At 35.5% G+C, this 14,865-nt stretch overlaps 1 protein-coding gene across 3 annotated transcripts in view; it reads right to left on the reverse strand.

Annotated features, from left to right (window-relative positions):
* SLC41A2 (solute carrier family 41 member 2) overlaps positions 1-14,865 on the reverse strand; it is a 112,272-nt gene that overhangs the window by 36,178 nt on the left and 61,229 nt on the right. For all 3 annotated transcript variants that reach the window (XM_088025310.1, XM_028121688.2, XM_028121689.2), the window contains 2 exons: positions 10,938-11,084; positions 1,354-1,501 (listed from right to left, as the gene is read on the reverse strand). In XM_088025310.1, coding sequence (XP_087881436.1) covers positions 1,354-1,501; positions 10,938-11,084 — 295 coding nt within the window. The remainder of the gene's footprint in view (positions 1-1,353; positions 1,502-10,937; positions 11,085-14,865) is intronic.

The raw sequence follows: 14,865 nt of genomic DNA on the forward strand, positions 1-14,865 counted from the left end.
TCAGCAGGTAGGCCTCCTGAAGAAGCATCAGGTGGCCAAGCAGCTCGTTCACTAAAGGACCTACAAGGGTCAATATCCACAAGTTTTTCTTTTGTGCTGGTGAGTTTCCCCAGAAAAGAATTATTCTAATTTTTTTGCCTGGGGGCAGAGGCCTGACTGCCAGCATTCCAGGAGCAAAGAAAAGGAAGTGGGATAGGGCTTTTCACTGTTCAGCATCTAGATTTTCACTTAATCCTATTTTTCTTACAGTGTGTAACCCATGCCTCATGTGTGCAGGTGTTTCCAAGTCCACAGCCTCTCTGATTCAGTCTCCGAGTTAATTCTTGTCTTCTGCCAAGTTGGGAGGGGGCGGTCACCTGCATGGTCAAGCTGCAGAAGGGCTTTTAGGATCTAATTGCTTCTTACATAAACTTTCAACATCTTCTTCATTTCGGCTCTGAGAAGTACTTAGTGCCTCTATTTCCTCCCCCTTTCTGGGTTTCTGAGGCTCAGATCTCAGATCCACCTGCTTCTTATGGGTGTCTTCTGGCCCTGCAGGCGTTAGGTTTTAGCTTTTTCCATTTTGCTAGTTCAGTTAAAAATCATCCATCTGATTCCTATTTTACCAATTCTGTCGAATCTCACACCTGCTGGCCTCTCTGCTCCCCTTCTTTGTGGTTTACAGCTTTTCTGTTCTATTACTGTCATTTTAGTAGTTTCAGGAAGGAAGAAGATAAATGTGTGTCAATATACCATGTTTAACAAGAAAGTCATACTCTTTTCTAGCTTGCTCTTTTCACCAAATGTACAGTGAACATCTTTCCATGTCAATAAAAATGTTGCAATGTTATTTTTAGTGGCTAATATTCCATCTTGTGACTACACTACAATTTATTTGATTGATACCTGGTTGCTAGACCTCTAAGGTGGTCTCTTTCTTTTTTGTTGTTTAAAAATCCCACTGTGATGAGGATCCTTATAACTTGATCTTTTGCAAATATCCTTAATTATATCCTGTGTCCTGTTGGAGTGGAAGTAGTCAAACGGTGTGTCCATTTCTAAGGCTTTCTGATACTCATGTGAATAATTTACTATTAAAAATAAGTAAAGTCAGGTTAACACATAAACACACACACACACACAGACACCACTAAACCTTACTCATCAATCTGGTAAGGATTTGATTGGAAAAAAGTTTGAAACTGGTCTACTGATTTCAATAACTCCTAGGACTATTATCCCTATTACCTGTGATAATAAAGACCGGCTATATAAGATGATTGAACCAAGAAATAAAAACAGGCTGCTGATGTTTTAGCATATACACAGATACAAGCATACAGAACACATGCACACACACATTTTAATACTAACCTACTTATAATCATAGCTGTTATGACAGGCTCCCAGCCTGAGTGGAGAACTGTCCTTGTCGCTGGATGTTTGGCAGCTATTATAATCCAGATAGGAGTTAGAGCCAAGAAAAAGACACCAACTAATGGAGAAATGTAGTAATAGTTGTCTAAAATTAAAAAAGAGACAACATTTCAATCTCTCTTCTAATCATGTAGCAAATGTAGATATTAAAAGTACAAGTTTCCCAGAAGATAGGATGTTATCCCACATATTCACAGGCTATATATTTTCTTTAAACTTCACACAAATTTAAAACTGTAGATAAGGTAAAAATATTAAATACTGTAACTGAAAACGAGCACATTAATTCAACAAACGTTTATTGAAATAGCTATCTGAGCTGGATGCAAATTGCACTAATAACAGTAAGGACAACAACAGTAAAAAAGCCAACATTTATTTGGCTATTATTTACCAGGTACTGTGCTAAATGCTTTTTAGGCATCATCTCATGTGACTGTCCTCACAAGTATGAGGTAGATACAGCCATTTCTATTTTATGGAGAAACTGAAGCTTAGGAGCTTAAGAATATGGCTAAGAAATAGCAAGAGTCAGGAGAAGATAGCATCTGACACCAAAGTTAGTAACTCTTAACTCTAAAGTCAAATGGGATATTACTTTTACCCACAAGGACCTTATAGTACAAGCATTCCAAGGACTATTGGCCAATCAATTGATAATAGATATCCCCCCAATACTAAAGAGTGTTCCAAGCTCCAAAATAAAATAGAGAAACTAAGTTTAATAAAGGTAAACACCTCTCTTCACTGCTGAACTTCTCAGAACCCTTCATAAGCTAAGATAGAACACAGTACACTGTGTTAAACATAGTTTGGCCAGACCACCTAGTTTCCACATCTCGGTGTTATAACCTACCTTGGACAAGAAATTTCACTTCTATAAACTTCAATTTCCTTATGTATAAAATGGCAATAATAACAGTATCTATTTCATGGAGTTATTGTGCGTCTTAAAAGAATGAGTACATGTAAGTAGAATAGTGCCCAGGCACCTAGCTAACATTCATCAAACACTTACTATCATCATAATTACCATTGCCATTATCATTAACATCTTGCTATTTGGAACACACTGAGATAGCAGATTGCCAGGACTTTGTTATAAACCCTTTGTGGTAAACTGTCTTACTTGATCACAATTATTCATTCTCTTTCCATTCTTGTTATGTTTCCCTATAGAGTGAATATATTTCTCTGCCTCATTGACTTTGGGCTTAGCTATTTGTCTTGCTTTGTAGACACGCTGTATGTCACCTCTGAACAAAATTTTAAGTGCTTTCAGAAATGACTAGAATAGATAGAGATATATGGGTAGACATTAGCAGTCTTCAGACACTAGACAACAAGCATTGCAAGACTGTGATCTTTGAGAGAAAGGAAAGAAATGAGATAAACCCTAAAACAGCCTCAGCTTTTTTACTAAAGGCATGTCCCAGACCACAGTGCAGGAAGGGAAAACTCCAGCAGAGTAAGGCTAGGGCAGCAGGAATTTATAGGATAAAATACTGGAGAAGAGGAAGCTCTCAGAGACAGAGCTTGTGAACTGAATACTAAGCCATGCATGCATAGGGTGAACTCCACAAGGCTAGGTCAAGAATAATTGTGTAATTGTAAGCTGAAAAATTCCAAGAGTTTACAGAGAGCTGGAAGTCATTCAAGAGCCAATTCTGTAGAGAGGAGAGGCCTCTTCAAACATTGAGAACATTCATTAAAGACCTGAGAAGAGTCACATCTTAGTAGTAGGACCAGCCCTAGTGTCACATCTACTCAAGATTGGCTCCATAAAGCTTGAAACCAAGCCTTGTAAGGCTCAAGCTAATCTACAATTAACTGCCTACAAGAACAAAGTCAAACACGTTGTAAAGAAAAACAAAACAACTGAGCACTTAATGTTATTACATTCACAATGTCTAGCATCCAACCAAAAATTATTTTGAAGTGTTTAGAATAATATTTAGTCACATTTACAAACTTAGTTAAATACCCTAAGACATTCTATTGACCTTAGACATTTCTCATGTCTCTCAAAAGTTTCCAGGTACTTAAGATAATCTTTATAAATCTAATAAATTAAATGTACAAATATGGCAAGTCTTTAAGTTTTCATAAATATTCATATAATGCAGACAATTTTGGAATATTTATATTTAAAAGTTACAAGAATAAGTCAATTACTTAATTACAAATTTAAGACAGAATTAGAAGACTGACATGTTTCTCTGATGGGCTAAGTTACAAGTATATTTAAAAATATATGTTTTGCCTATTTAGCATAAAACCATTAACACCATGAATTTGATTCTCAAATATTTTTATACTTAATTCTAAATATCCCCAGGAATAAAATTTGCCTACCCCTTCTTGAAACAGTAACACCATCCCAAAACATTTTTGGTAATATCATTTTAGCTGATCAAGGTTACTAAATTTTTCTGGCACCTCACAAAATTCTTCAATCTTTATCCAGAATCTTACCTTTGATTGAACTTTGTATTTCCTCATCTTAAGATATTTAAAGATCTCTCATCTATGACTAAAAATGTTTGAACCAGCTAGAAACTCAATTTTTTTTCCTATCAGGTAGGAATAAACAATTACTATAAATATGAAAATAATACCCAACCAAATTTTCTCATGGCTTTACCTAGATCACATCTTCAAAATAATTATGCTAACAAAATCCATTTGAATTATTTTCTTCCATTTAAAGGGATATGACTAATGTTATACATAGTGTCATTTTCTCTATGAATTTTATAAAAGATTGAAAAAAACTTTATTGAATGGATTCCCAGTTCTCCTTGTTAAAATATTAGATAAGGGTAAATAACATCCCAATTAGAGGGCAATTCTTACCTCTTAAAACAACTAAGATTGTCAACAACCTCTCTAGGGGATCAAACAGAAAAGAAAGGCAAAATCCACTAAACACAAATGAAAAGAACTATTCTGCTAGGTCAGATCATCTTAGTACTTCATTTTCAAGTCAAAAGGGGAGCACCCTACTCAGCTTTTAAATTATTCTCAACATTAAATCTCTGGAAGGACATCTGAAGTGGAAAGAAGCACCTACCACCCCAACCCCAGAATCACTGCTTGAACTTCCAAAGTGGGGGATAGTTTTCTCAGTAAATAAACTAAAAATAATGAGTGGGGCAATTCCTCAAAAAGTTAAACAGAGTTATCATATGACCCAGCAATTCCACTGCTAGGTAAATACCAAGAGAACCGAAAACCTATGTTCACACAGAAACCTGTACAAGCGTATTTCTAGCAGCATTTTTTCATAACAGCCAAAAAATGGAAGCAACCCAAATGTCTATGAATTGGTAAAAGGATAAAAAAATGTGGTATATTCATACAACAGAATATTATTCAGTACTGATTCATGCTGCAAGGCAGGTGAAACTTGAAAACATACTAATTGAAAGAAGCTGGACATAAAAGGTCATAGTTGGATGATTCCATTTTTTTTTAAATGTCTAGAAGAGGCAAACCCATAGAAAGTAGATTCCCGGTTGCAGGGTCTGGGCAAAGGATAGAATGGGGAGTAACAGCTAAAGGTTTCTTTTGTGGGTGATGAAAATGTTCTGGAATTATATAATGGGTTGTATAATTTTATGAATGTACTAAAAACCACTGAATTGTACACTTTCTAAAGGTGAACTGTGTGGCATGTGAATTGTATCTCAATTTTTAAAAATTCTAACAATGAGATACAATTCACATGCCACACAATTCACCCTTCAAAAATGTCAGTGTCCTAAAGACAAAGAAAAAATATATACAAACATGCATAATACATAAATATATAGAGAGACAGACAAAGAGAGACAGAGAATAAAAAAACAAAGCAAATGGGGTAAAACGTTAACATTAAATGTATCTAGGTCCAGGGTATGCAGGGTTTAAAAAAGTGGGGAAACCATGATAAAAATAAAGATTTCTAAAATTGACTTACTGTAAACACGTTCTATCTCAATTTCCTGCCAAATCTAATATGCCCATTCCTACCAAACTATGATTGTATAGGACCCTCCTATCTTTTTTCTGGCTAAGATCTAACCCAATTCTGAAGACTATGAAAAAATTACAAATATAGGAAAAGGGAAGATTCTAAAACATTTTTCTTTGTAGGATACATTGGTGTTTTATAGATGTAATAAAATTAAAGAATTACTTTTAGAAAACCACTAATGACACAATCGGCAAGAGAAAATGGTTGATTAAAAGCCAATCATGAACTTCTGCATTAATATCAAAATCTAAAATGATGCCTTCCTTCAAAATGAAATACATTTCAATGATCCTAGTCAAAATAATATTTTGTATTAATTTCTGAGTATATCACAATAGGTATTGTAGTAGGCTGAATAATGACCCTCAAATACATCCATATCCGAATCCTTAGAACCTGTGAATAATTAATTACCTTATATGGCCAAAGAAACTTTGCAGATATAAGTCAAGTATTTTGAAATGCATAAATTATTCTGGATTATTAGGGTGAGCCCAAAATGTAATCACAGGTGTACTCCCAGGCAAAAATTAGAGGGAGATCTGACTCCAGAAGAGTTGGCAATGTGACCACAGAAGCAGAGATTGAGTAATGCAACTACAAGCCAAGGAAGGCTGGCAGCCAGCAGATCAAAGAGCCAAGGAATGCATTTTCCCCTAAAAACCTCCAAAGAGGCCAGCCCTGCTGACACCTTGATTTTAGCCCTGTATAAGTCATTTTAGACTCTGGCTTCCAGAATTGTAAGAAGACTAATTTCTGTTTGTTTGGTTGGTTTTTTAGGATTTTATTTATTTATTTATTTGACAGAGAGACAGAGCACAAGCAGGGGGAGTGGCAGGCAGAGGGAGAAGGAAAAGCAGGCTCCCCGCAGAGCAGGGAGCTTGACACAGGACTCGATCCCAGGACCCTAGGATCATGACTTGAGCTAAAGGCAGATGCTTAACTGACTGAGCCACCCAGGCACCCCTCATTTCTGTTGTTTTAAGTCACAGAGTTTGTGGTAATTTGTTACAGCAGCAAAGGAAATGCATACAGGTGTATAGATAAAGCTCTGCAGAATTTTAAGCCTAAGAAATGCCTGTGTGCATTAGTATTGATTCTGTGACATACATAAACTACAGAAAAGTAACGATGGACACAGCTAAAGTGGTTCAAATTGCTGTGATTCCATTTAACTACCAAACATAACAGCCACCTTTCTGATTCATGGCTTGTACCTTTTATTAGATTGTGGGTGGCATTTTGCAACAACTGTTACATAATTTCATTAACAACTTTCATTATTCTTACCCTAAATTCTTTTGAAATATGTAGCTGCTATGAGTAACACTCTTATATGTCAGCTGTTTGTGTGTGAGCAAAAAAGCAAGGGCCATGGTAAGTTATCAATTTTTTTTAAATGCCCTCCCTTTTAACTATCAGAATGTTCTCACTAAATCGACCTTCCAGGAATCACTCTAAACTAAGATGGTGAGTGCTGAAAATCTCTGAAGACTGACATGCAAGATAAATTTAGATTCTACTCATATCACCACTCACATCCAGGCAGTGATATTCTAGAATGCCCGGTAAATAGCTAGCTGGCATCCCTGTTAGTTTCTACAGACTGAAGCAACCTAAGGCTGACCCTGACTCTGTTCTTATGGCTTCAACTAAGCCATCTTTTTAACCTCGAAGAATGAGAAATCAATCAACGTTCTGCTTCTCAGATCTTGCCTAAAAAGAGAAAAGCTGACAGTTTTTCAAATCAATAACATCATGTACATCCCAGAATTAGACAGCCATGCAGTTATAAATAATTGAAAAAGAGTTTTTAAAATCCTCTTAAAAGTATGTGAACAAGAAGAAAGAAAGGGCAGCAATCACTGTGTACAGGTATTTTGGTTCCTGGCCTAACTTCTTCCTTTTAATAGCTTTTTAAAAATTACTATTGTTTAAACATTACCGTATGAATGAATGCCTTTATATCTTCTTGGCAAGTCATACCAAAGCATATCATAGTCCAGAGCTTAGATTAATTTCTAAACTAACTTTCAATTTTTGCTTCTATTTCAAGATCTTTCCTAGCCATATGCTGCCATTTTAATTTTTCTGTGGGGATACTAGTCCCCTGATACTTTCTGCTAAAGCAAGATACTCTTCCAATATTTCCCTAATACTATGTCCTCACTGAAAGGGTCATTTTTTTTTTTTTTTGGTTATAATCTATTCTGTTACTGGACTAAGAATATAGCAACATCATTCAGAAAGATATCTATCTTCTATTTCCATGTGTGTACCACTTCCTGAATAGCTTCTACTCACATTAACTAGATAGCTTTCAAATGGGATAAAGCATTTCACCAAGTGTTATTTATTTAATATCCATTTATGTATATGGCCCTATGGGATGCTGATAGATTTAAAAAAACACACACAATTTTGTCCTCAGAAGCTTATATCCTCATAAAGGAAAGTACTACATTTACACAAAAAGCTATAATGACCAGTAAAATGTAAAGAACGTTACAAGAGACGTTATCAGTGAAAGACTACAGGAATTCAGAGGAGGAAAAGTTCAATTAACATTAGAGAAACGTGTGAATTTAGCATTAAAAATGAGGCCTCTGACTGGCCTTAATGAAGGGGAAGGGAATGACAGAAGAAAGAAAAGAGAAAAATCATTGCTAATGTATGAGAATCAGTTACTGGGTGAGTCTGGCTGGAGCGGGGAGGGTGTTGGAAGATACATTTCTGCCAACTCCCAGAGGTTTAACACAAGGCTAAAACTTTAACTTTGTTAACTGAGCCACGAAGACTTAAGTGACTATACAAAATAAAGTCAATAGGAGTAAACAAAGCTCTGGGCTTATTTTGTCCTTTTTGTGGAGAACTGGCCAGGTGAAAAGAGGAAAAATCCTGTATTTACTTCAGATATCAGAAATTAGCAAATTTTGTCAGGGCCGAAAGAAAAGTAACACATTGAATGGATGTAGAGTGAGCTTCCCTACATGCATCAAAACTAACAAGACAAGAAGGGGGCTGTTCCCAGTCATTCTAAGTATCCAAAGTTCTAGGTGGGGACTTAAGAGAGACTTTCTCAATGCCCAGTTCTTTGGGAGCGATGTAATACACAGCCTCTATTTGTAACAAAAGCCTATAGCTGCCATGAAATCCTCTTATCTCTAAAGACTGCTAAGTGTTTCCAACATAGTTCAGGAATTAAACTTTGTTTCCAAGAACTAGGCAGCACAGCAGGATGAATAGGGTCTCAGAATTTAAATGTGACTATTCCTAATCTTTATATTCAGAATACCACTAACACTGTGCTGATCTTATGAGGCCCCCTAGTGCTCATAATGTAGACACATTATAACCCAACACTGACACCAGAAAAACTCTTCATGGTTAAATCAACTATAATTAAAAAAAATAATAAAATTTTTAAAAAATCAGCACACATTATTTTCCCCAAAAGTTTATTTATCTTCTGAAATCTCATAATACTGAGTCTGTATCATTATAACAATTGTCATATTTATTAGGATAACATTCTTCAATGGCGTTCTCTTTCTTTCTTACTACTCAAGACTCCAACTGAGGAGACACCCTGGTATTCAACCAGCAGCTGAGAAATGTGTTACAAATGACTTCATGGTAATTTGAGCACCCAAGTCTGCAAATAATATACCTTTTCTGTTTATGTATATAAGGCAACACATCCCAGAAACTGCCAACCTTCCAGTCCAATCCCCATCCACCCTCAATGTTCCTGGCAAGACCCATAGAATAATAATAGGTAGAAACCCTTCACCCTCTTCTGCTTTCCCCATCCTTTCTCCTCCCCACTCCCCCTCACAGGGGAGAGACTTGTCTAACTGGTAGACTAGGGAAAGGGGCACTAACTTGTCTTTTGGGATCCAGCCTATTGATGACAGTCTCCCTTTCCCAACACAGTTAGCAGCCCATTTCTGTGGGGAGCTGAGGCCTACAAGTCATCCAGCTGCCTGCCTATGAGTAAATTAATAGAATAGGAGAAGAATATTAAGTCATATTCTCTAATACTAGCCATATTTTAATCTCTGACATCAGTATGAATTTCTAACTTGTATAAAATAGAGGGAAAAAGTATGACTAATTATCACTCCAACAATAAATTAAAGAAGATTATCCCTTTACTAATATAACTAATTTTCTGTCCTTTATTTGACTGGAAGAGAAGAATCAAACATTATCCTGAATATACTTGTACATACAACATTCCTTGTGTATTTCACAACAACAATGAAAACCCAACACCTATATGAACAAGATCTTATTACATTTAGGCTATTGATCATTTATTGTCTTCTACCTTGCTAAGGAAATGAGAATTTTCCTTGAACATCAAGTTTTATTGACTATTATTTTTATGCCACTCATTAAATATTTTAAGGTAATTTTATATACTAAATGAAGCTTCCCTTAATAAATGACTGATTGCCTTTGTTAGGTTAAAGCCCTTTCTTTAGTTCAAAAACATATATCTGAGACTTACTTCTTCAAACCAAATGTACTTTAGGCTTATTTGAAAGTATACCATAAATCTGTATAGAACCCACAAAATATATGAGGATATATGAGGATAAATGTTTGCTTCTGGCTTGTTTTATAAACTATCTTTTTTTCTTGTAGTATTCTGTGGGTTTCTCTTTTCTTTTCTTTTTTTTTTATTTGGCATCTAAAAAAATAAAACCATAGCCAACTTCTAGCACTAAACCAATGCTCATAAATCATATTCATTTACATTGATAATAACTTATGTTAAAATAATTCATTAGATTCTATATATAATCTATCACAATTATCAGGAATTATATCTACATAATTATTATATATTATATAGCATTATCAATACAATCTGTCACTATTATCAGGAATTATATAATTAATGTATATTATAATTATATATATAACATATGTATGTATACATGAGTATATGATGCCTCCAAACTTTACACAACATTCAGGCTAATTTTCATGGTAACTTTTTTGTTGCTGTTAATTGCCATGTTGGTTTCTGATGGGGGACAATCACTAAATTTCAAGCACTGCTATAACCTTATGTTCTGGGACAGTAGTACAATGCATCTATCAGAACACTGTGGGTTGACTCCTCACTGCCTACACACTTAGCAAAAGGGCAGAATTCATAGAATATTAGGCCTGTGTTCAACCTTCCCAGCAGTAGTGGGCAACATACATAACCTCTATGAGCCTCAGTTTTCTCATCTGAAATTAGAGCCAATAATCCTTATCTTATATAGTTTTAAACTCCATAAGAAGAAAAAAAAAAGTGAGAAAAAAATATAGGAGAACCACAACATATAGTAGGTATACAACAAATGGCAGTTACTGTTCTAATCAGTCTCAACCACAGTTGTACTATAGATGAAGGCCACCAGGAATTCATGGCATTGTTGCAACAATATTCATTTAAAGAGACTCTGAATAGCACATTATATTTCATTTCAAGTTAACTTACCAAGACAGGAGTACAAACCCTGACTTATCCAGGCTAATATGGCAAGAGTTATGAGGTCGCCAAAACTAGCGGCAATGGGGGTAGCAACGTTATCAGGATTTATGCCAGTCTTCTTTGAACCAACAATAACCCCAACCATTATTATTCCTGGAAGAAAGAAAACTCATTACTTTTTATGCTATGATTTAGAGAAAATCAATCCCCTAAATACTCAAATATAAAGGCTAGACAAACAGCACGTCAGTTCCAGTTAGACTGCTCAGATAAGCTGACTAAAGCAAACAAAACATTTTACTCTAATGCTTTGGCAAAATGCCTCTCAACAAATTCCAAATAGGGATCATAGAAGATTTGAGAAGTTCAGTGTTGCATTTAGAGACCCGAAAAGCTACTGTAAGATAAAATTAAAGCTAAAGTTTCAAATTTAATAACGTGCATCTCAGATGTAATATATTTGTGTGTATCAAACCTGAATATTTTACTTTAACTTTCAAAGTATGAAAATGTCAAAGAAAGGTGAGTCATATTTATATGCACAGCAATTGGGAAGAAGACCAAAAAAACAGATTTGTCTACATGGTGGTAGCCAGAATGCTTGCTTCATTTTATTTAAAAGTGATGAAGCGTTTAGAGGAGGGAAATAATTAAAATTTGAACACTGAAGGTCAAAACACAAAAAGCAGTCTCTTAAGGGTATCTTTTTTTTTTAAAGATTTATTTATTTATTTTGAGAGAGAGAGAGCACAGGTGGGAGGGGCAGAGGGAGAAAGGAGAGAGAATCTCAAGTAGACTTCCCGCGGGGCTCAATCTTACAACCCCGAGATCACGACCTGAGCCGAAACCCAGAGTTGGACACTTAACCAACTGCGTCACCAAGGTATCCCTAAGGATATTCTTTAAAGTCAAAGTTTCTATCTACGAACTTCCAACTAGAGAATAAAAGACGAAAATATGACTGTGTACTTGTACTCCTAAATATTTATTTTCTTGAATCATAGAAATGGTGAGGGAGGATGATAACATTTATATCCATACCCAGTGGTACACATTTTCTCATGCCAAAATTTAGAGGATGCAGTGCAGAGAATATTTAAGATTAGTGCACTTATGTGCTAACCATAAACCAGTATGGAAGCCTAAATGTGGCTATCGGAAAAAAATCAACAGAATCTTACTGCATTTTTAGACTGACAATGACTCAAAATGATTTTATTCTAGCATACTCATTTAATAGATAATAAAACTGAGGTCCTGGGACTAGGTTTTAAGTTCCTGCTTAAGGTCACAGAACTTGTAACTCTAGTCCAGTGTTTTCTACCACCCCATAAAGCCAAAATTATTAAAAGTAGAATTTTTGTCTTGCTTTGAATAATGTCTCACTTCTTATATTCTGGAGACATTTTCAATCTATGGACTCACCTTTCCCATAATATTGTTGTAAAAAATAAAAAAAAGCAATAGCAGAAAAGTTTTTAAAATGCATTATGTAGGGGCACCTGGGTGGCTCAGTCGGTTAAGCGTCTGCCTTCAGCTCAGGTCATGATCCCAGGGTCCTGGGATCGAGCCCCGCAGCGGGCTCTCTGCTCAGCGGGAAGCCTGCTTTTCCCTCTCCCACTCCCCCCTGCTTGTGTTCCCTCTCTCGCTGTTGTCTCTGTCAAATAAATAAAATCTTTAAAAAAAATGCATTATGTAATAATCAAGATGTAATCATATAAAATTCTTTTTTCAAAGTCAGCACATTTAAAGATTGATATGGAAAGTTCTCCTAGGACAGAATGCCATCTGTATCTTTTCAGCTGAAAACAAATATTTTGCCAGCATGGACCAGTGGAAAGAGCTGGGAGTCAGGAAACAGGCTGTAATTCTGCAAACAACCTGATGAAATTGGACAAGTCACCTTACCTGGGTCAGTTGTCTCACCTACAAAAGGTGGTTAATAGTATCTGCTCGACATAAAGGTCAAGCTATCATAAAATTAGAATACACATTTTTCAAAGTAAGAAACCTTAAGCAAATGTATTTTAAAAGTCTGAATTCTTATGATTTTGAAAAACCTAGGCAATAAAATAGGTTTTACTGAAAACTTTTAAACAATTCTTTCTAAATGAAACAAGATTAGAAAGAAAACAGAAGTAAATGAACTTAAAAGAAAAAGAAGCTAATGCTTTAGGGGTTTTTTTTTGTTGTTTTTTGTTTGTTTGTTTGTTTGTTTTTGTTTCTTACCTGAAATTAACTTTCCAGTAGCTTAACTTCACCCTGCTTTGGCCAGCGCTGAGTTCTGGTAATTCTATATATGGACAAGAAACTACCCTCTAATATAATTTAAGTACCATAAAAAATGGTTGAAAATATTTTGGAAGTTAAGTCTTAATTTTAATAAGATTCTCTAAATTCCCAGAACCTAACCAAAAAAGTTAGTTTAACACCTGTATAATCACCTGACATGAGAATTTTCTATTTTTTACCTGGCTGATGATATAAGGGTAAAAAGATGGCAATTATAGAATAAAAAGAACCAAGTCTTTATGATCATGATTTCATAATAAGCTAGTTCTCCAGTTTAAGTTCTTAATAAATAAGTACAAAGAATGATATCCCGACTGAAAAATTCTAATGTAGTTAATTTTTAAAATCTCCTGGCTCTTTAAAAGTCTATAGCCAGCAATATGCTGTGTCAAGCATATGGTTATATTTGTATTGCCACAGAAATAGTGAAGAAATTTTTTTGAAATCTGAAACTTTAAAAAATTTTAACAGAGGGATTGCTTTTGAAATTCAGAATTCCTAGAATCCTTGTTACTCAAATGACAAGCCAGTAAATCCTCTGCATGATTTCCAGAAAGGAGTTTCTCAATTAATTTAATTTACAGAAACTAATGAATACCTAGATTATTTTCCTGATCTCACTGGGAACTCTACCAGAGTCCCTAAGGCCAGAAGACAACCTCAGACAGCCTGTTCTATACTAAGGCTTATATATAACACATATAGGTGTATCTGAAATCAGACATTCTTAAAAGAGTATAAATAAATTTTCTCTTTCTCCTGCACTCTTGGTGGGAATGCAGGCTGGTGTGTGGCCACTCTGGAAAACAGTATGGTGTTTCCTCAAAAAAGTTAAAAATAGAGCTACCCTACAATCCAGCAATTGCACCACTAGGTTATTTACCCTAAGAAGACAAATGTAGTGATCTGAAGGGGCACCTGCACCCCAATGTTTATAGCAGCATTATCTACAATAGCCAAACTATGGAAATAGCCCAAGTGTTGATCAACTGATGAACAAAGAAGATGTGGTATATATATACAATGGAATATTACTAAGCCATAAAAAGAATGAAATCTTGCCATTTCCAACGACGTGGATGGAGAGTATTATACTAAGAGAACTAAGTCAGAAAAAGACAAATACCATATGACTTCACTCATATGGGGAATTTAAGAGACAAACAAATGAGCATAGGGAAAAAAGAAAGAGAGGCAAACCAAGAAACAGATTTTTTTTTTTTTTTAAGATTTCATTTATTTATTTGACAGAGACACAGCGAAAGAGCAGGGGGAATGGGAGAGGGAGAAGCAGGCTTCCCGCCGAGCAGGGAGCCTGATGCGGGGCTTGATCCCAGGACCCCGGGATCATGACCTGAGCCGAAGACAGATGCTCAACGACTGAGCCACTCAGGTGCCCCAAGAAACAGACTCTTAATTGTAGAGAACAAACTCGTAGTTACCAGAATGGAGGTACGTGGGGGGAAATGGGTGAAACAGGTGAAGGGATTAAGAGGACACTTATCTTGATGAGCACTGAGTCATATAGGGACGTGTTGGGTCACTGTATTGTACACCTGAAACTAAGAGGACACTGATGTCAACTAACTGGAATTTAAATAAAAACTTAAAAATTGTCCCTGTTGATCTTATAATGAACAAG

Source organism: Eumetopias jubatus, unplaced genomic scaffold (assembly GCF_037043125.1).
Source record: "Eumetopias jubatus isolate StellerSeaLion01/CBP00866 unplaced genomic scaffold, mEumJub1_p1.0 scaffold_8, whole genome shotgun sequence".
In the NCBI taxonomy this organism is placed as follows: Eukaryota; Metazoa; Chordata; class Mammalia; order Carnivora; family Otariidae; genus Eumetopias; species Eumetopias jubatus.